Source organism: Cyprinus carpio, chromosome B4, assembly GCF_018340385.1.
Source record: "Cyprinus carpio isolate SPL01 chromosome B4, ASM1834038v1, whole genome shotgun sequence".
In the NCBI taxonomy this organism is placed as follows: Eukaryota; Metazoa; Chordata; class Actinopteri; order Cypriniformes; family Cyprinidae; genus Cyprinus; species Cyprinus carpio.
Genome location: NC_056600.1, coordinates 7,447,006 through 7,467,187, shown reverse-complemented (window position 1 = coordinate 7,467,187; position 20,182 = coordinate 7,447,006). Strand labels below are relative to the sequence as shown.

General features: G+C 36.7%; 2 protein-coding genes across 10 annotated transcripts in view; both read right to left on the bottom strand.

Annotated features, from left to right (window-relative positions):
• Positions 1-11,158, bottom strand: part of LOC109051217 (filamin-C-like) — a 50,963-nt gene extending 39,805 nt beyond the window's left edge. For 2 of the 5 annotated variants that reach the window (XM_042721819.1, XM_042721823.1), the window contains exon 1: positions 10,102-11,157. In XM_042721819.1, coding sequence (XP_042577753.1) covers positions 10,102-10,480 — 379 coding nt within the window. In that variant the 5' untranslated portion in view covers positions 10,481-11,157. Of the gene's footprint in view, positions 1-10,101 lie in introns of all 5 variants that reach the window. The other 3 variants (XM_042721820.1, XM_042721821.1, XM_042721822.1) reach the window with 2 other exon arrangements.
• A 1,886-nt stretch (positions 11,159-13,044) lies between these two features.
• Positions 13,045-20,182, bottom strand: part of LOC109063937 (coiled-coil domain-containing protein 136-like) — a 31,200-nt gene continuing 24,062 nt past the window's right edge. For 3 of the 5 annotated variants that reach the window (XM_042721826.1, XM_042721825.1, XM_042721827.1), the window contains 3 exons: positions 19,966-20,100; positions 18,029-18,142; positions 13,045-16,630 (listed from right to left, as the gene is read on the bottom strand). In XM_042721826.1, the coding sequence (XP_042577760.1) occupies positions 18,038-18,142; positions 19,966-20,100 (240 nt within the window). In that variant the 3' untranslated portion in view covers positions 13,045-16,630; positions 18,029-18,037. The remainder of the gene's footprint in view (positions 16,631-18,028; positions 18,143-19,965; positions 20,101-20,182) is intronic. The other 2 variants (XR_006154471.1, XM_042721828.1) reach the window with 2 other exon arrangements.

The following is a 20,182-nucleotide window of genomic DNA, read 5'->3' as shown; positions in this document are numbered from 1 at the left end:
CTGTTTTGAACTGTAAAATATTTATTATGATTACTTAAAAAACACTTATGGGGTTTAAAAGAAAATTTTAAGCTTTCAAATGATAAAAAATTTATGATGATACATGTAACATAACATATAACATATATCATATAATATCATAACATAACATAACATAACATAACAACATAACATAAATGAAATAATATAACCACAACAACAACATAAAATAATATAACATAGCATAACAACATAACATAAAAATATATAACATAACATAACATATAACACATCGTAACATATCACAACATAACATAACAACATAACATATAACATATATAACATATATAACAAATAACATAACATAACATAATATAATATAATATAATATATTTACATGAAATATGTATTGGCATGCAGACTTCACATTTCTTAGCAGTATTATTGGGGGTAGTGATGAAATGTCCAACATTGATGTATTTGCACGCTTTACTTCAGAACTTGCTGTCTTTGTGGTCACACATTACATCAGAAATACAATTGCTGCCAGTGATGACAGGAAATGTCTTTTACCTAAGCCAATAAGTGCCACTTAGACATGAGCATCCGTGTCACTGCATTACATTTATTCCTGAAACAAGAACAAGCTGTTACTGCTTAAAGGAACATGTCAACCCATACAAGAGTCTAATGGATTCTGACCTAACTTTATGTAAAACGTGATACTTTAATTGACAGTCTTATATCTCATATAATTTATTTCAGAGTACAGAAAGAAATGTGTTGTGGCCCAAGTTGCCAAATGCTGGAAGACAGCAGCCTTTGGGAGCGTTTGCAAGGCAGCAACTGACTTCCCCCACCAGAACGCATGAGGTCAAAAAGAAATAAACGCTGAAACCCAACAGAAACAGTGAGTCTGGACAATGACAGAGCAGTTAATTTATCAACGTCCTTTCTACATAAACACATTTTTACACACTAATACATCATCATGGATATGGAAACTGTGAAAACAGGCATGGCGTCTACGTGTTGACCAGAATGATTTACTAAATACACAGCTCTTTGTGAAGCAAATCAAAAAGTGATCAAGGAGAACTTCTGCCTGAGGAAAGACGAGAGAAAATAAAGATCGTCCCACAAACACACACACACACCATCTTGAGATATGGCACATGTGTTGCGGCAGGTGGTGTGTTTTCGAGTCCAAAAAAGGACATCGGTGACCAGCATTCTGTTGTTTTGCCACATGGTCCTGTCGAACCTGTTGAAGACCATGGACAATAGGAACAACACTTACACAGCTGACCTCACGTATCCCACAGACATGAGAACAGCTGGATGAATTGAGAGGGTGTAATTAAACAAAATGGCACCGGTAGGCCTTTAAAACAGCTCTTTGATATAAAAACTTGATCAAAGCACAAAAACAGCCTGGAACAGAAACACAGACACTATGAGGTCATTCACCTCTACCTTGTAAATACAAAATATACCCATAACCTGAATCCCCTCTGCTAAGCTGATGGACCAATCCACTTTTATGAACCAATTTCACCAAAAGCTCTGTAGATTTCACTAGAATTTGACATTTGTGTCACAGAACTTTCATTTAAAGGGACAGCTCACCCAAAAATCATTAATTAGACCTTTGATTAATTAGACCCATAAGACCCTCATTCATCTTCGGAACACAAATTAAGATATTTTTGATGAAATCTGAGAGCTTTCTGACCTTGAATAGACAGCAACGCAACGTTTTACGACCCAGAAAGGTAGTAAGGACATCATTAAACATCAGGGGTTCAACCATCATGTTTTGAAGCTATGAGAAAAGCCTACTTTTTTGTGTGCAAAGAAAACAAAAATAACAGCTATATTCCACCGCCATTCACAAGAGTACCACGAAGATGATGTTCCGAAGATGAATGCAGGTCTCACGGATTTAGAACAACATGAGGGTGAGTAATTAATGACAGAATTTTCATTGTTGGGTTAAGTAACCCTTTAAATCCATTCTGTAGAACTGTTGCTAATGGGTGCAAAAGTTGTGTAGTTTTTTCCAGTCTTAAGTACATATAAAGAAAACAATGTGGGGTTAATTTTCATGCAATGTTTCATAAGAGGCATTCATTCCCAGCCTTGTACAATTATGTTTAACTCTCAGTTATTCCTCTTCTTCAAGTCAAATGAGCAGAAAAAAAGCCTGTCTCCAATGTAAACCAGCAATAAAACACTGTAATAAGTCTGTCATTGCTAAGCAGGCCCAAACCAAGAGGCATTTCCCTCTCCAAACCCAAACTCCAGTGGAGGTATTTCACACAGTGAAAAAGGAACAATGGTAACTTCCACCAACAGGAAAAAAAATCTTTCCTTTTTTCCCCTCTTGTTCTTTTTTCCTCAACGTTTAGGTGATAACATGCATAAAACATTTCAAAACAAGAAAAGCAATGTTGGACTCATTTAGAAAAGGGGAATGTGACTTTTTGAGGAAGAAAGTGGTTTTGTTTATAGTAAGCAGAGCAATCAGGCAATCTCCTCTCCTGAGTGAACCCAGTCAGCTGCCGTCACAGCTGCTAACAGGCATCCTAAAGCAACAACTGATGTGCTCAGAGATCTGCCCTCCCCCTCATGGCCCTAATGCACACACACATTCTAACTGTCTGTTTGCAGCATGCATTCACCCCCTCCCCTCCATCCTTCAACAAAACTTCAGAGCTGAAGTTCCATCCAGAACAGGCACATACGAGCCTTTGTCCCAGTCTCCCTCCACTGCGTCTGAATTAGGACAGACTCCGGCACCTCAGGGCTCAGGAAAGGACATCTGAAGCAGTTACTGAGAAAAGTATGACTAAAAGACAGTCCAAATGCTGTAAACAAGCACACATACACTATGCCATTTGGATGATTAAAGAATAAATGTTTAAGAGTTGCAATATGATAATTTACATATATATAATAATTCAAAGCTGGTTAATATCATAAAAAATAATACAAAGTCAGTTGAAAATCAGGAAAGTTGTGTTTTAAATATAATTTTTATAGAAAATAATATAAAAATAAATACAAAAATATTGATTATAATTAAATATAAAAGTATATAACATTACGTAAAACTATTATAAAAACAAATAAGAAATTAAAAAATTAAATAGAAAAATAAATCTTAAATATCTAAAATAACTAAACTCAAAAGAGCCATACACAAATGTTGTCTTCATTATTTTAAGAACGTCTAATTGTTTGCAGTGCTGAGAGAAAGAATGAGTTAAAAAGCACTTAGAGACAAGCCTGTCTGCACTTTAGGTCACATTTCTATAAACACAGACAGACACTTGAGACATAGACACAATCCTTTATGTTCTTTCAAGAATTAGCTCTCTGTAACATGCCTATGGGCCATTAGCTGTGCATGTCTCAGCCATTTCTATGCTGACGTCCAACAAAAACACATCAAGACACAGTCCAGGCTTCAGATGTTGTCGTCGAATGTTAGTCAGTAGGGCTTTTTACTGCCTTGTTAAGCTTCGTTTTGAAAAATGCTCTAAATGATGCCTGTTTCTCTCTGTGAAATCCACTAAAAGTCTTCCACTCATAAGAAAAGAGAAGGTAAAGTCCTTTCCAGAGTTATGAGGAAGAAAGTTCACATCTGGGTTTCCTGCTGGAAAGTTCAAATGGTGAAGACCTCTTCCACTAAACCACAGTCAAACGGATGGAAAATATCAGTGGCATTTGCTTAGGCTAGCATCACTATTACTATAGCCATTACTTAAACTATTAATTCTAGGGAAATACCTTTACATCATGGTATTAGTCATTTGTCCATTTATAAAGCTCTGTTTAGTCCTCAGGGTTTAGTCAGTCTATGTCTGGAGAAAATGAGCGAGGCGAAGACATTTGACCATGTGGACGATGAGGGATTTTCTTGTCTGAGTCAATCTGGCAACTTAGGGTCAGACAGCTGATGACATCATCACGCCGCTGACAGCCCTCTGTGCCTGACACTGCTGACACCAAACACCCCAGAGTGCACTTGGGCCGTCTGATTCCCAGCCTTACAGATAACACAATACAGAAGAACTGTTTTATGTCTGCCAAAGACTTTAGACTGCAAGAAACACACAAAGAGCTGACAGAGTGACTTAGAATAATGTGTTGCAGTTACTGTTTGAAAAAAAGAGAGAGATTTCAGAGGGCACAGGAGTTATAGCTATTGTTAAACACCTGTTAGAGACTTCCATGGCTGTCAAATCAGCAAACCAGTCATGATCTTGACCTCTGACCCTACCGCTAAACTCGACAGCCGCTCATTCCAACAACAGACACATGCACGTCTCTGTCACTCCTGTAAATGATCACAAGTTTCTATAAATTTGATCCTAGTTAACTTGGTATCCCTAATTTTATTCTAGTCATATTATATCGCACAATAGTTCTTCTGTCTGTAATTCAAATAATTCCAAATAATTTCAAAAAAATAAAATTTTATTTATATAATTGTATATAAATACATTTATTATATGTATTTATATAAACAGATCATACTTTAAGTGCACTACTATTCAGAAGTTTGGGGTCAGATAAATAAAATTAAATTAAATATTAAATAAAATATTAAAATAATTATATAAGATTAAATTCAATTAAAATACATTAAAAACAATAATACTGTGAAATATTACTACAATTTAAACTATTTTTATTTAAATATATTTTAGAATTTGATTTATTCCTGTGATGGCAAAGCTGAATTTTCTGCATCATTACTCCAGTATTTTAGTGTCACATGATCCATCAGAAATCATTCTAATATGCTCAAGAAACATTTCTGACTATTATCGATGTTGAAAACAGTTCTGCTTCTTAATTAATTTTGTGGAAACAATGGAACTTTTTTTTCCAGAATTATTTAATGAATAGAAATTTCAAACAGCTTTTATGTAATGTAGAAATGTTTTGTAAAATTATAAATGTATTTATAGTGACTTTTAAATGCAATGCATCCTCGCTGAATGAAAATCTTAATTTATATTTGTAAGTCCGAACATCTAAATAACACGTTAAAGGGAAAGTTCCCATACAAATATAAAAAGTTTGTCATCATTTACTCATCCATGTGTTATTTCAAACCTCTTTTTATTTGAAGATATTTCCAAATACTGTTTTGGAAATATCTGCCTATACAATCAATTCTATGAGGTCCAAAACAAAAATTTTCAAAATATTCTTTTGTGTTCCAAAATTATGTTCAAATTAAATTCTGTCATTGTTTACTCATGTATTTATATAAACTTTTTTTTTTTTGGTGTCTGGTGAAATAAAGTCATACCGCTTTAGAACAACATTTGATGAATGATTAAAGCATGACAGATTTTTTTATTTTTGGTCAAACTACTTCTTTAAGTTGAGCAACCAGTCGATCTGAATCTCAGACGTGCATTAAAACAAAAGAGCATGTTCTACAATGTGTAACTCTATCCAAATAGCACCGAAAGCAGCTGAAAACATTGGAGAGATTCAAATATCACTTACAGCACAGATGAAGCCCCAGTCAGCCTCCCAGGACCCCATTCATAATCAAAAGCGACTCGCCCTTTTTCCCTCGTCTGCTTTCCATCATTTTCTGATCTCCCACATGGTCCTGGAGTTTGAGGATGGGGTTGGATTTATACAGTAACAGAAGGTTCCACAGCGGGTGTCAAAAGATATCCTAAATAAACCCTTTTGATACTGTGAGGCCTTTTTGCTGTCATGAACTTGAACTGAGGCATCCAAAGCTATAAACCTTTAAAATAATTCTCTAATAGTTGCGTATGACCTCAAAGTGTCTTTTTGTAATTTAGAGTGATTAATAAACCAAATACAACCAATGAGAAATAAATACCAGCCTCCTTTCACTCCACATGTTGAGTTTCCCACATTCAAACAAAGGAACTAAGAGCTGTTGCACAACCGTTCCTCACAAACACCTGATATCCGCCTACCCAGGATGCACCTGGGCCATCTGCAGCCTCGATATGCAACAGCTTGCAATAAAGCAACACCACATTTTAGGCTTTCATTACCAGAGATATTAATAAACCAAGTGGGACAAATTGAGGAAAGCACCACAGCGGTGCATGTCAAATCTCTGGAGGGAGTGAGTGTGTGCTTGAACATTCCAGCAGACTGACTAGCCCTTGACACATGGTAACAATTAAAGACGCTGGAGGACACGAGAGAGAAAGAGGGAGACCATGTTTGCAAGAAAGACTGCTTGTTGTTGTTCAGAAAAAGAAAGCCTGACTTTTGGATACTCTGGATGGAAATCCTTCTTTTCGTGGCCAAAGATTACATAGAGCTGTGTTCGGAGATAAACTCTGGGAGTCGACCAAAAAATATAACACGCAACATTCACCAGAAACAATGTCAGAGGTGAACCAGAGGGTTGAATAGATAAAACCACTGCTACTTCTCAGTGTAGAGCAGCAGAGGAAAGCTCTGGTTAATGGGCCAGGAAAGTGTTACATGCAGAGAAACAGAGCATGACTTGGCAGTTAAGTCACTGTGCTGATAAGTCACTAAAGCACTTCAGGAAAACATGCTATGACTTCAATTTAAATCCAAGGAAATTTCAGAGAGAAACAGAGAGACAGCCAAAGTGCTAAATTGTCACTTCATCTTAGATCCGCTGATCTTGCAAATATAAACATTTAGTTTCGTGGTAAATTTAACATTGCCATTGCTGTTCAATCTTTCACAAGTCTGTTTATTTTCAAATGTCAAGGTTAAAAACCACATTTTGCTGAAATTGCAGACTAACAATAATTATACTATAATAAAAATTCAATTGAATTCAAATCTAAAATAAGTTCAACAAATGGCATCATAATAAACAAACAAAATATAAAATAATAAAAATATTAAATCAAAGTTTTTTATTTACAAATGTCAAGGTTGAAGATTACATTTTTGTTATATTTTAAGTAATATGTAATATAAATAAAACAATTCTAAAGATAGAATAATAAATGAAATTATATTTAATTTATTGACCCGCAAATAAATGATGTATTATTTATTTTACATAATGTAGCAGAAATATTATTGTAATTGAATGTCAGCCTTAAAAAAAATAGATGTTGCTAAAATTAGCTATTAATCAAATTTATGGCAGAGCTAGTTAAAATCTGAACTGCTGAAGTAGAAAAAACACCCTCAAGAAAAGAGGGACACTCATCCAATAAATTTTGTGAATCATGTGCTTATCATCTCTATCCCATGACTCACTCTTTCTCTCTCTTACTATCCAAAAGACCTCGAGCAGCCCCCTCTGTCCCGGCTCTCTGGGTCTGTAGGACTATTTAAAGCACCTGTTACTAGATGGACCCCAGAGCGCAGCTGTCTATCTATCAATCACTCACTCAGGGGCTAAATGCTGAAGATCCCTGTCCCAGAGCCATCATCACTCACAACCAAAACTCAAGGGTTTTCTGCTCCTATTTTTCCACAAACTGTTTTTTTCACTTCTTAATATGCAAAGAAACTATCAGCATTATTTTATGCACTCCAGCGACAGTATTATATTTTGTATTTTACAAATGACATATTTCAAAGTTTTGCATTCTCTCACAAACGATTGCGCTCCCCTGAAAATTCATTTTGTGGTGAAATGAGTATTGTTATTGCCGTTCAGTCTATCATAAAGTCTGCTTATTTAAAAATGTTAAGATTACAGACGTTTTTTTTCAAAGATTAAATTTTTTTGAAATTGCAAGAATATTTTTTTTTATATAATAATTACTATAACAAAACTACTACTAATTAAAAAAATCTAAATACAAATAAGTCAAATAAATAAATAAATTACAAAAGAAGCTTTCTTGCGCAAAACATTTGTTCTCTTGCAAAACTATGCTGCATTTCCTAAAAAACTTTGCAGTCTCTCACAAAACTATTGTGTTCTTCCAAGAAACATTGCATTTTGATGCAAAACAAAACTAACGAAAAATTTGGTAAACGTTACATTTCTAGGTGGCGCAAGCAAATCACAAAGTTTTGCAAGAAAACACAAAAGTATGGAAATCAAAATCCCCCCTCGCCATTTCATTCTCTTTAAACATCACCATGGCTCTTTAGGTGCTCCGTACCTGTATTATTTTCATGTATGCATGTAAACGCAAATCTATATATTCTCACACTTTCAGGTATATCTGCATGAACGACTGAGTGTGTAGTGATAAAATAAATGAGGTGAGTGGTATTTCCTGTAGCGGCAGCAGGCCAACCACCATGTGACACAGTTCACACACACACACACACACACACAGGGTTTCTTGGACGAGGGTGCGAGAGTTTTTTCTGCACCTCTGTCACCCTACACTCTTGCGTAAGGGGAGTTCTGAGAGGCAGGTGCCCTTCTGGAAAGATCCGTCTCATTGCCAATGACAGCCGGGCTCAAAGCACAGGGGTCACGTGCCAGCGTGTGAGACGGTTGACTCCTTCCCCCAAACCCAGAAGGAGGCTCACATCTGCAGTCAAAGTCCAATCAAATAATCATTCAGTGTCTATCAATGGCTAAATCCAGTCTTTATTATAAACATACCAGCCCCACAACAGTAACAGGAATGAACGTTGCCCTTTTTCTGTTGTTTTGAAAGAATGCCATGCTGCCAATTCCTGACACCCACCACTGAGCTATCAGAACAATATAAGGCTTTTGCCACTGCAAAAAAAAAATAATAATAATAAAAAATAAAAAAATACAGCACTGACCCTAAACCAGATCCCAGAGTCATTTTAAAGAAGCCAAGATGACCCAGAAACAGCCAATGTACTTTTTGACATATGCCTGATGATATTTGGTGCATTATATTAAAACATTATGACGTTATCTCAGATCAGCCACATTTTACTGATGTTGAGGCATTGGTTTAGTATCAGACTGTCAGTCCACTAAAAGTACTGGAATATCTTTAAATACAAAGAAATATAATAAATAAATGCAATAAAAACAACTTCCCAAAATTTATTTCTGACATATAAGGATACCCTCTAATCAATGGTTATTTCATGCCTGCATGCCTTTTCCAAATGAGGTGGATCCACAAATCCATAATAACACTGATCTAGAGCTGAGTTTGGGATCATGTCCCAAAGCCGGGTACAAAATGCATCCCAAAATGTACAACTACTGTCTTAGGATGTCTTTTTGCCTCATATAATATTGAATATGATCATATCAACAGGAGCAGCTGATGTCAAACGACAATAAAAAAATCAAACTAATGACAATTATATCTATAATTTAAGCAATATATCAGCCAATATGGGGTCATTTTGAGATTATCTGCATCAGATGATTTCCAGCATCTACCATGTCAACATAAAAAGCACATATATTTATTGTGCATTCAAACAAACATCATGAAACTTTGATTTTTTTTTTTTTTTTTTTTTTCTTATTTGTTATATTTATTGTTTATGTGATTTGTATTTTATTTTGGATTGATATTTTTATTTTGTGTGTTTTTTATTATAAAGTTTTTTTGATGAAAAGTCAAAAATCATTCACATTTTTTAATGGATAGTATGAGCTCCAGCTGTCCATTCAAAGAAGAAAAATGAGTGTGGGCAAACTAAAATAATACTTTAGAGCTTCCAAAATTATAACTAATGGAATTACAACAAATGAGAATCAATATTTAGTGTTAAAATGGAAAACAGACCCATTATGAGTAGTTTGCGTGGTCTGACCCTAATTAAGACTTGAGCCCCCACAGAACGTTTAAACAAACAGTCGAGGTGGCCTTCAAAAGTATGTTTTCTTTATACATGCAAGTATACGTTTCAAGCTTCTCAAAGAACGTTTCACTAGCCACAAAAGTTAGATTACAAGTCATGGTGCGCTAAGTAAACGCTCGCGAACTTGGAAGGATGAGGTAACCATAGCAACAATACGCGTTCCATTATCGAACTGTACATCATCACAATCACTTGATTAAAGATTTATGCATCACGAGACCCTTTTGCTTGTAATAAATATCTTTAAGAAAGTTACGGTTACCTAAATTGCATAAAATCGCACCAAAGCGCGTTTACCACCGAGTTGAGCGCATATTTATGCAATAAAACAGCACTTACCTATAGAAACCAGTTTGATGTGCTCCCTTTCTAGAAACTCTAGCGCCACGGACACGTTCTCCAGCTTCATCTGCCTGAAATTGGGTCTGGCGTGGTACTTTCTGTACATTTTCTTCTGGCTGAGAACTTCCAGGAGCCCGATGAGCTTGAGCCCGTCGCTCAGGTCCTTCTGCAGGTCGTTGATCTTTTTGTTGAGGCATTTCAGATGCTCGTTGCACCACCTGGTGAAGGTGTTCTGCTGGATCTTCTTCCAAGGCGCATCCTCCGCCAGGTCCTTCTCCGTGGCCGGCATCTCCTCGTCTCCGTCCTCCCCGTTGTCGGTGCCCTGGTAATACTGCGGCGGCAGCTGCTGGTCGTAGTATGTATTATTGCTCATCATGTTTTTTTTTTTTTCCGATGTTCTCGTGCCCCCCTTTTATTCGACAATCAGCGAGTTTTACAACGCGAGGGGGAGTGGGACAGGCGCGCACACGCTCCTCTGAAGGAAAAAAAAAAGAAGGATAGAAAACCAAAGAAAGTTTAAGAGTTGGAAGAGCGTGCGAAGAGGTCCGGGATAGAAGTATTTCTTCAGAACCAAACCAGCTTTGAACTACTTTTAAAGAACGAGCGGTTGCAGAGCGAACGTTTTGAGTTAAATTTTAAATTCTTCCAGCCGCCACTTTTCAGAACGCCGTCAGAAAAAAAGTTCCTTCCTGCTTTATTCGCGTTCGAAATGAAAGTTAAGACGGGAAAAGAGACGCGGCTTCATATACTTGAATGGTTAAATGAAGCATGAGGCGCTTTAAAACTCTTGAGACCCCTCCGGCAGGGCTCACACGTCAGTCTGCTGGATCTCCTGGTATGCTGCTGTCATCATGACCATATACAACTGCGCGATGGATGGGGGATTCTCTAATCTGACCGAGATAGTGATACCGGCGCCCGATTGGGCGAAGAGCGCAGCGGGGAATGGGGATTGGACAGACCCCGAGCGCCGCGACAGTTGTGACTGTCATTTTTATTTTTAGGAACCCCAAATTGGGCACGTGGGGGCTGGAGTTGAGCTTGTTGTAAAACTTGGGCTCTTTTTTAAACAATTGGGGCTGGAAAAAGCAAATGACAGCATAATTATGTCAGTGAGACATTTTAACACAGTATGCTAAATACATATCAAAGCATACCAAGGAGAAGGGATGACAGGCTGTTTATTAAAAAATTATAAATAGTTTGACAGTTTATTAATAAACAATATTATGGCTGCAGTTGACAAAACCTCTATTCCAGTCAGTGAAGTCATACACTGTAAAACATTTTTGGTAAATTTAGCTGTATGAGTCATTTTGTTACCTGTATATTACAGTTCTTAACTACTTCATTAAACTTATAGCTGTTACTCTAAAATGCACTTTAGATGAAAATAAATGTCAGATGCATACAAACGTGAATGTAAATAAATTAATCTCTAGCCATGTAACAACAAAAACGGAGCATATAAAAGAACACTTTTTACATAAGATACAAATAAGTGCTATAGTTTGTTAAGGGTGTGTATTGTTTAAAACAAATTTGTTTTTACAAGTTATTTAATGTGTCACTTTCTGGTTCCTTGTAATCAACTGGCAATTTCTGAGTCAAAATTATTTATTTTGCTACAAAATTGTAATTTTTTTTTGAGTGTATCAAGGTAACATGAACAATACTATGGTTTTACGGTACTTTTTTGAATAAAATGTCTAACATTTTTGCAATGGTCATTAACCTGCACTTTAAAAAAAAAATGCTGGGTTGTTTTAACCCATGTTTGGGTCAAACATGGACAAACCCCACCATTGGGTTAATTTTTTTAATTCAGTTTTTAAACAAAACGGCATAAACGGGTTACAACAACCCTGCCTTTTTTTTTTTCTTTTTTGAGTGTGTGCAGGGTTTCTAAATGTATATCAAATATGTATAATTATGCAGTTAGATGCTGCATGGAGTTACAAAGTGTAAGAACGACCTTCAATGAAAAACAGAGGTCTGAATGTTAAAAAGCACCATGTAGAACTATTTTACATTTTATGCATGATCAAGATTTTAATTTAGCTTTGATTAATTTTGCACTAAAATCTGATTAATGATTGTATTAAATGAGTTTAAAGGCATATTGTACCTAGAGGCTATTAATTATTTGATTATAAAAGCCAACATAAGACAGACCGGGGCTAGTTTAGTGTTTGTGCCATAAGACTTTAGACTCAAAACCTTTTTGTTCCAGAGATATGGCCATATCATGTAAACAATGATGTCATTATTTCAACCCCTGTTTACAAACCGATTTCTGACCTCAGGTCACCTGGAAGCTTGTATCATTTGACAATGTTATATACACACTCTGTGTGTGATTTAAACATTTAATGAAAATATTACAAATATCTAACACAAAGTTATGCTATAGAATAGTCATACGACTGAACTCATTACAATAACACACTGTGAGATATTATGGGTCTGTACGGAAATGTATATACAGTAAATGCGTAACAGTAAGACAGAACGAGTTCTTGTAATTCAGTGTTTTCTCCTGTGGTGAACTGTGACTAAACCAGATACAGGCATATGGTTCAGTATTACTGGAAAAATAAGACCCCCTATGGACACCGTTTTATGTGTCATACACAAAAAACATAAATTCTAAAGAAAAGAAACCTCTGACATGCAAAACCCAGAAATAGAAAAGGTTCATATACTTACGATGAAGTCAAAGGCATGACTCAGAACGCTTCGATGTGAACTGACAAATAAAACAAATGTGAATGTCAGAAGAAAGACTAGACAGATGAAGGGGGACATCTGTTCATCATTTAAAGAAAGCCATGGATATCAACTCACCTTATGATTCAACAACAGCCTGAAACAAAAACAAGCTTAAAGCAGTTCACTGATCTGACAGAAATAAACAAGCACATATATTGAATCACGATGCTCTGGATAAACTACTTTATTAGTTGCTGTTCATTTACAAAATATACATGGTTACCAAAATACTTCAAATTTCATTTTTTTTTTTAAATAAATGCCTTTTAAGGCAAGACAACATGTAAACATGTCAAAGACACTGTACGGAACAATTACAATTACACAACCACATACAGACGCACAGCAGCATCGCCACAACGCCACATACCAACATCTCCATACATCTACCACCCTCCGGCATCCAGTAAAGCGCCATTTACAGATGCATTTCTAATGAATTTGTTAGTCTGTACAATTTGCAATTCTCTCAAAAACCAAAAGACTTTAATAACAAGATAAACAGAACAGAAGAGAGAACCGGACTGGAGAATGGACTTCAAGGAATAGTTCACCTTTAAAATGATGTGGATGAGTTTGTTTGTTCTTTCATCAGAAAAGATTTGGAGAAATTTAGCACTACATTACTTGCTCATCATTGGATCCGCTGCAGTGAATGGATGGACTCCAAACAGCTGATGAACAAGACCATAATTGATCGACTACAGTCGCATTTTTGGATTATTGTCCTGTTTTTATCAGCTGTTTGGACTCTAATTCTGACGGCACCCATTCACTGCAGATTATCGATTGGTGAGCAAGTGATGTAATGTTACATTTCTCCAAATCTGAAGAAACAAACTCTACATCTTGGATGGTCTGAGGCCTGATGGTGAATACATTTTTGGGGGAACTATTCCTTTAAATTAATGACAACATGACATTCAAAATTTATTGATAAAAGTGAATCATTTTATGTAATAGTCCATTTGTAGAAAGCCTGCGCTTTCCAAAAGTTGACATTTACTCTGATTGCATATTTGGAAATATTCTGGACAATTTCAAATCGTAACGGTGCCATCCACAGCCAAAGCAACTGAGTGAACAGACAAAACAAATTAAAAGAGAACATAAATGACATTGGTCTTCATCTTCAACACAAAACAAAAGCAAACAGTCATGCAAACTCTAATCGTACGAAATCTTCACAGGAGCTAAAATCTACCACTGGGTTCTATCACTCAGCATGCAATATCTACCGTACTTCCACAGACATGCAAATACACAATCTGTACATATTACATCATTTACAAGTGCTGAGTGGAAGAGTAAAATAAATTTGCTCCTTTCGATGTTAAAGTTTTCCTATTCCATTTCATCAAAGTAACAAACATTCCAATACAGTGCAGGACAAATAGCACTTTTTCTTTTTTTAGACAAATCACTGTGTAGCATGCACTGTGTCATAGAAAGTCAGCTGACCATTGAAACATTGAACATTCAGTTGTGCTACCACTGAGTTCTGAGTCTATCAACAGGAGCAGAAAACGGCACTGGAACAACCTTGGGATACTGCAGATATTCCCAAACACTCAACAACAACTAATGCCAGGTCTTAAAATCACACCACAAAGATCACTGCCACAGCGCTAGTCAGCCGTCTAAAAGCACATATGTCTACTATGACTTAGTCACTTTGATAAGAAGTCTACTTAGTGTGGTTTGTTGAAAATGACACCAAAAGACATCAGGTGAAGACTACTTGTGTGTATACCAGAAATGATTATATAGCGATAGATACTGTATGTATAAAGTCATAGATTCTGTTCATAACAATAGTACCTCAAGGCTTAACGCATTCATTTACTAGAACCATTACATGGATATAAGTTCAGTGACACTATTATTAATCTTCATAAAGCAAGGTACATCTGTAATAATCCAAATCCACACAAAGACCTCAAAATTGTAATTTCTGATGTAAAAAGCTACATATAAGTACATATTTCTCAGTTCTAAACGTCTTTAGTGAAGTATATATAATATAAGACAAGTTTCTTACCATTATAACTTTTTTTGGTGAAAGGCAGTATGGAAGTTTCTGCTTCTAGCACTATTATTATCTAGATAATCAATTCATGCTATTTTTTTATGCTACAGATTTAAATTGCATTGTAAGAAACATCTTTGTTATGGTTTTCTGTAAGGGTTTATGACAGTAGTTCTCAACTGGTTTTCACATTGACATCAAGTGGCAACCAAATACACAACTAAAAAATTTTTAGTATTTAAAAATAATGTCAAAAATGTATATTAGCGTGAACTGCATAGGTGCAATGATATGATTTGGGAAGATTTACTGACTACAAAAGATATGCATTTCAGGTCATTTTTATAAGCTTTTTCATTTTGCTACAGTATTTTAACTTTAATTTAGAATAATTCTTCCTGAAAAAATGGCCTGCAATTTATTTTTGGGTCCCGGCACCAGTTGAGAACCACCAGTTCATGACATTTTGTTCTTTCTGTAAAAATGAGATTGTATAGACATATAAGTCATCTGCGTTTTTTTCATTGCAAACATGCAAAAACTTAAAAATAAATACAACAACAGCAAATAATTATCAATGCATCATGGAATTACAGTAGATCTGTGCTTGTTCATTACACTCATTTCAGAGTTCTTTTAGTGTTCTATTAGCTTGTACATTATTCAATCCTTGTATAAAAATATCTATCACTCTTTAGCATCATTTATCAATCTTCACACACAAAATCAATCTACAAATTTCATGTCTTGGAATAAACAATTCAGCTACAAAAATATCTGTAAGTTTAAAATAAGCACGGTTACCTGCTGGAATAACCTTAACCCACCTGGAGTCTTCAAACTCTGGATTTTTTTCAGCAAAATGAATGTAAAAATGACAAATAGTATGCATCACGTGAGCACATCTCCTTTGCTAGCATATAGAGAAGTACTGTACAGTTAACTACAGAGCTTTTGAGTTAGAAACCAAAGAGAACATGCCATGGTCTAAACTGAAGGAAGTTCTTGGTTATTGAACCTAAACACAAACAATTCTGACAGTATTGAAACTTCGGTACGTAATTATTCAAAATGGGAAGATCCAGGAAGATTAAATAAGTACTGCATGCTCCTACCTAATCGAAAAGTAATGAAGCACAAAGCAATATCCTGCATCCAAAGCATTGTTGATGAAGAATGGTGTCCTCTTCGGTCCCAAAGAGATCAGGAATCTGTTTATAGAGGTAAAATGTGCAAATGTTCTATCGTAAAGTGATAAGGCAAATAGTTTTTGGAAAGAAAAAAACAACTGATGAAATGGAAAGCGGGAGTCAGACCAATCAGAAGCTCTTGGAGTCGTCCTTCATTCTGACCATTTAAATACCCACAGCATGGCGTCAGTGTCTGTAGCACTGCTGGTCGAAACGGATATGATTGTCTACAAAAGCAGAGGAAAGCAGTTGAAACGGCAAGCAACCAGCATCACAATGCACACCAAAAAGCGCCAAGTTTGGAAGCCATGTGTTATAGTGTTCCCGTATGTCCCAGGCGAGTGATGGTTTTCAGTTCCCGTTGGTGGTTAAGTGAGGTCGGAGTGATAGAATTGTGTACCATGGGCAGAGTGGGATGATGAGGTCACTTCCTGTCCAGCACTCAGGCCAGAGCTCTGGTGAAATTGGGAATGAGAAGAACTGCTGCTGCTGCCACCGCAACAACCATCACCAGGTTCCAGTCTCCCTCACTCTCCTGAGGTCAATGAGAGGAAGAGAATGACATCAGAGCGCAATGGACAAGAGAAGCAATATTTACATTTTTTATATTTTTACCCTTATTTTTTTCTTTGTAAATATTATAATTATAGAATAGAACTTTGATACTAGCTGTTTAACAGTTATTGGCCATATACATTTACTTTTTGATATTTTAATATTAGATTCTGTCTATATTCCATCTTGGCACCAAACTGAAACAGGTACAAACTCACAAATTTCAATGAAAACGAAACACAAACGGTTGCAAAAAGTTTAGTTTAGATTAGTCTTAAAAAGTTAGTCACCTAATTTTTTTTTCTTCAAGACTGGTCCTAACTTTTTTAATTCAGTTAAAAAGGTAGATTGTTATTATTTGTATTGGAAAAGTAAGACTGATTACCCCTTGGCAACTGCTAGTTGGTCAAACTAGTTCTTAAGACACAATCTTAACATGGTGGCTAAGTTTATGCAACACCCCAGAGTTTCACAATTTTTCTCTGGCTAGAAGACAGTGAATAAAGCCACAGAGCTGATGTGGTTTTAATGAACCTTCTGAGGACTTGTTGTTTATTTCCAGTCATCTTCTGTAATAGCACCGGACTTGAGAGCTAAATATACCCATCCAGAAATGTGGAGAGATACAAAGCCAAGAGCAATGACCCAGTAAATACTCCAATCACTGTCGCACACGTTCTCTTTTACATACTCTATTACTCTCTCTCCATCTGGTGTTGTGAGACTGGCAGTGGAAATCGCATGACTGTCCAGCAGAATCAAAGAACTGTGTAAGTGTGTGTGCGTGTGGCTTCAGTCGGCCCCGCTGGGCAGCAGAACTGTTGAAATCATAGCTGTGTCATGCATTTGGCTGGGATAATAACATTCGGAAATCTCAGAGGATGTCTGAATATGACTTGATTTTTGATGGTGCCAAACTGAAGAACATAAGAAATGTCTTTGATGCAGAAATTCTTCTGTCCAAACTATAAAAGCACAATCTACTTTGGCAATGTTCTAAAAACAAGTCAACTCCTTTTGGGAACGGGATGTTTTTTTTTTCATGCATTTTCTGTATACAGGCCTACGTTTACTCAAAGAATTGACCCATTTTTAACGTACCCCATCCTGAATGAGGGTTTCTGTTTTGTTTAGGGAGGTTTTAAGTAAATGCAACTATATGGTTTTTCAGAGTAGTTAACGTTGTTTGTGAAACAATGTGCACATCCATAAAAGGCCCTCGTAAGGAATCAGGCACTGTGTCCATTGGGCAAACAGGCTTGTTTAGCATGACAGTTATGACCATTCATTATGGCTTATAAAAAGATGAGTTTCACAATACAGGAGGGACAAAATGCTCATCTCTGGACTCTTACAGAAAGAAAAGGCAAAGCCATACCTTCCCCCTTTAGGACAAGAGCTCCTTCCAGCAGCACCATATCAGGCCCATTATTACAACCATTCCTATGAAGGGTATGGAGAGAATAGGGCACTCAGACGAAGGAGTGGAGCTCTGAGGAAAAACACAGGGGGGTGCAGGGATGGAGAGAGGAAGAGGAGGAAGAGGTGGTGAGAGAAAAAAAAAGAAAAAAATGACAGACACTCAAAATAAGATCATGATTACACATGGGAGGTTTGTGCACATGTGGAAATACAAGTAAATAAAACATGGAAAATAATAAGAAAAGTAATAGAGAGAAAGAATGAAGAGTGTGAGGATGAAAGGGAGAGAACACAGATAGATAGATAGATAGATAGATAGATAGATAGATAGATAGATAGATAGATAGATAGATAGATATGCCAGCAGTTTATCAGGAATCATCAAATTTGTTTGGAATTTGATATAGTTCAGTGTGCGTGGTGAGCGTATGGGTGTTTATGGTATGTTCATGTAGGTGTTCGGTGGTTAGAAAGCAACAGAACGAAGCAATGAAAGACCACGGGGGAGCAGGGAGACAGGAAAATACACCGAGATTAGATACACAGCAAAGATGGTTAAACACAAAATGGAAACCTTGTGCTCGTTTTGACCCTCCGGCTGATAAACACAGAGCTAAGGTCGCCATCTTGGCATTTAAAGATCCTTGCCCACACTGCACAGCCAGCCCACTGTATTAAACCAATGTACCGGGTTAAATCTGTCGACAGTATCTGGGACATGTTGTTGAATGCCACAGAAAATAATTCAGATTCATCCTTCAGTTTGTATAAACAAACAAACCAAACATGTTAAGAGAGAGCATTGTGTCTTTCCCTCATCTGCTTGTACTGTAAGCCCGTCTATCAACTATCTGTGTTTTTACAAAGTGAAGGACAAGTCAAAAAAAAGAGTACAACCATGGAATATGTACTTGAAGTCATTCAGGAGTAATAAACTACACTTCCCATAAATCATGGGAAAATTTACATTGCAAAGCAACTTCTCTGATTGGTGGATCTTTGTTTTTCTTTTATAGGTAGTTCAGTTCATAAATTAAAATGTTTGTTAAAACAAAGTGACTTTTCCCTAAACATTTTTTACCATATTACAGATTCTGTCGATAGAGTTCCATTTGTATTTAACCCAGAACATTTCTTTAAGGAATCATGGTAATTGTAGGCGGCAGAACGGTGTGAGTGAGGGGTTAACCACACAATTAAAGTACAACTATGAAGGACGGATGATTGACATGGGACAGGGTACTCAGACTGGACAGACTCTTTGATAGGAAAAAACCTTGAGAAGTTATTATTTCTGTGGCTTGGAAAAACTTATTCTAAGAGCTTGTTGTTAGACAGTACAGGGGTTAGAAAGACCTCTATGTCAGTGCACATTGTACACACACAAAAACTGGATCAAGAAAACTAGCTAGACACATTAGCTGGTAAAGGTTTGACAAACACAAGATGTGAAAACACACACATAGCCCAGAATCAAGGTGTGTGACAGGGCAAAAAGCAACCCAAAGTGAAACACATACACTCGACCGAAAATGGCGGAGTGGTTTAGTAAGACAGGATGCACTTTGAAAGACAGGTACTGCTGTTGAACAGATGGTTGCTTCAGCGGTGGTTGACCCCACATGCAAAACGTTAGTCATGTACAGAGCATTTTCAAACGCTGACAAACATGTAGTTCAATGGAGTCATGGTGTCATTCTGTTGATAATATTTCGCCCTACTTGCTGTGTGAGTAATGTCTGTTTGTTTTCAGCATGTGAACAGTACGGTGATTTATTGGAGGTCTAGGAAGTTCACACGTTCACTGTCTGAAGTTCTAGAGTGATGGCTCTTGTGGATTTGGAAGAAAGCAGTGCGCCATGACTGATATCTGACCCCCTTAAGACCCCTCACCTGAGCCTTCCTCCCAGCCAGCCGATCAAGCTCCGCCCTACAGCGCTGAAGCTCCGCCTCTAGCTCCGCCCGCTCCCTCTGGCTGCTCTCATACAGCCCCTGCAGTTCCACAAGCTCTCCTTTTAGTCCCTCACACTAAAAGAAGGGAGAGATATGAACAAAGGATAGAGGACAACTGATTAGATTCACTGAGTCACAGGGAGAGTTTTAGCATATG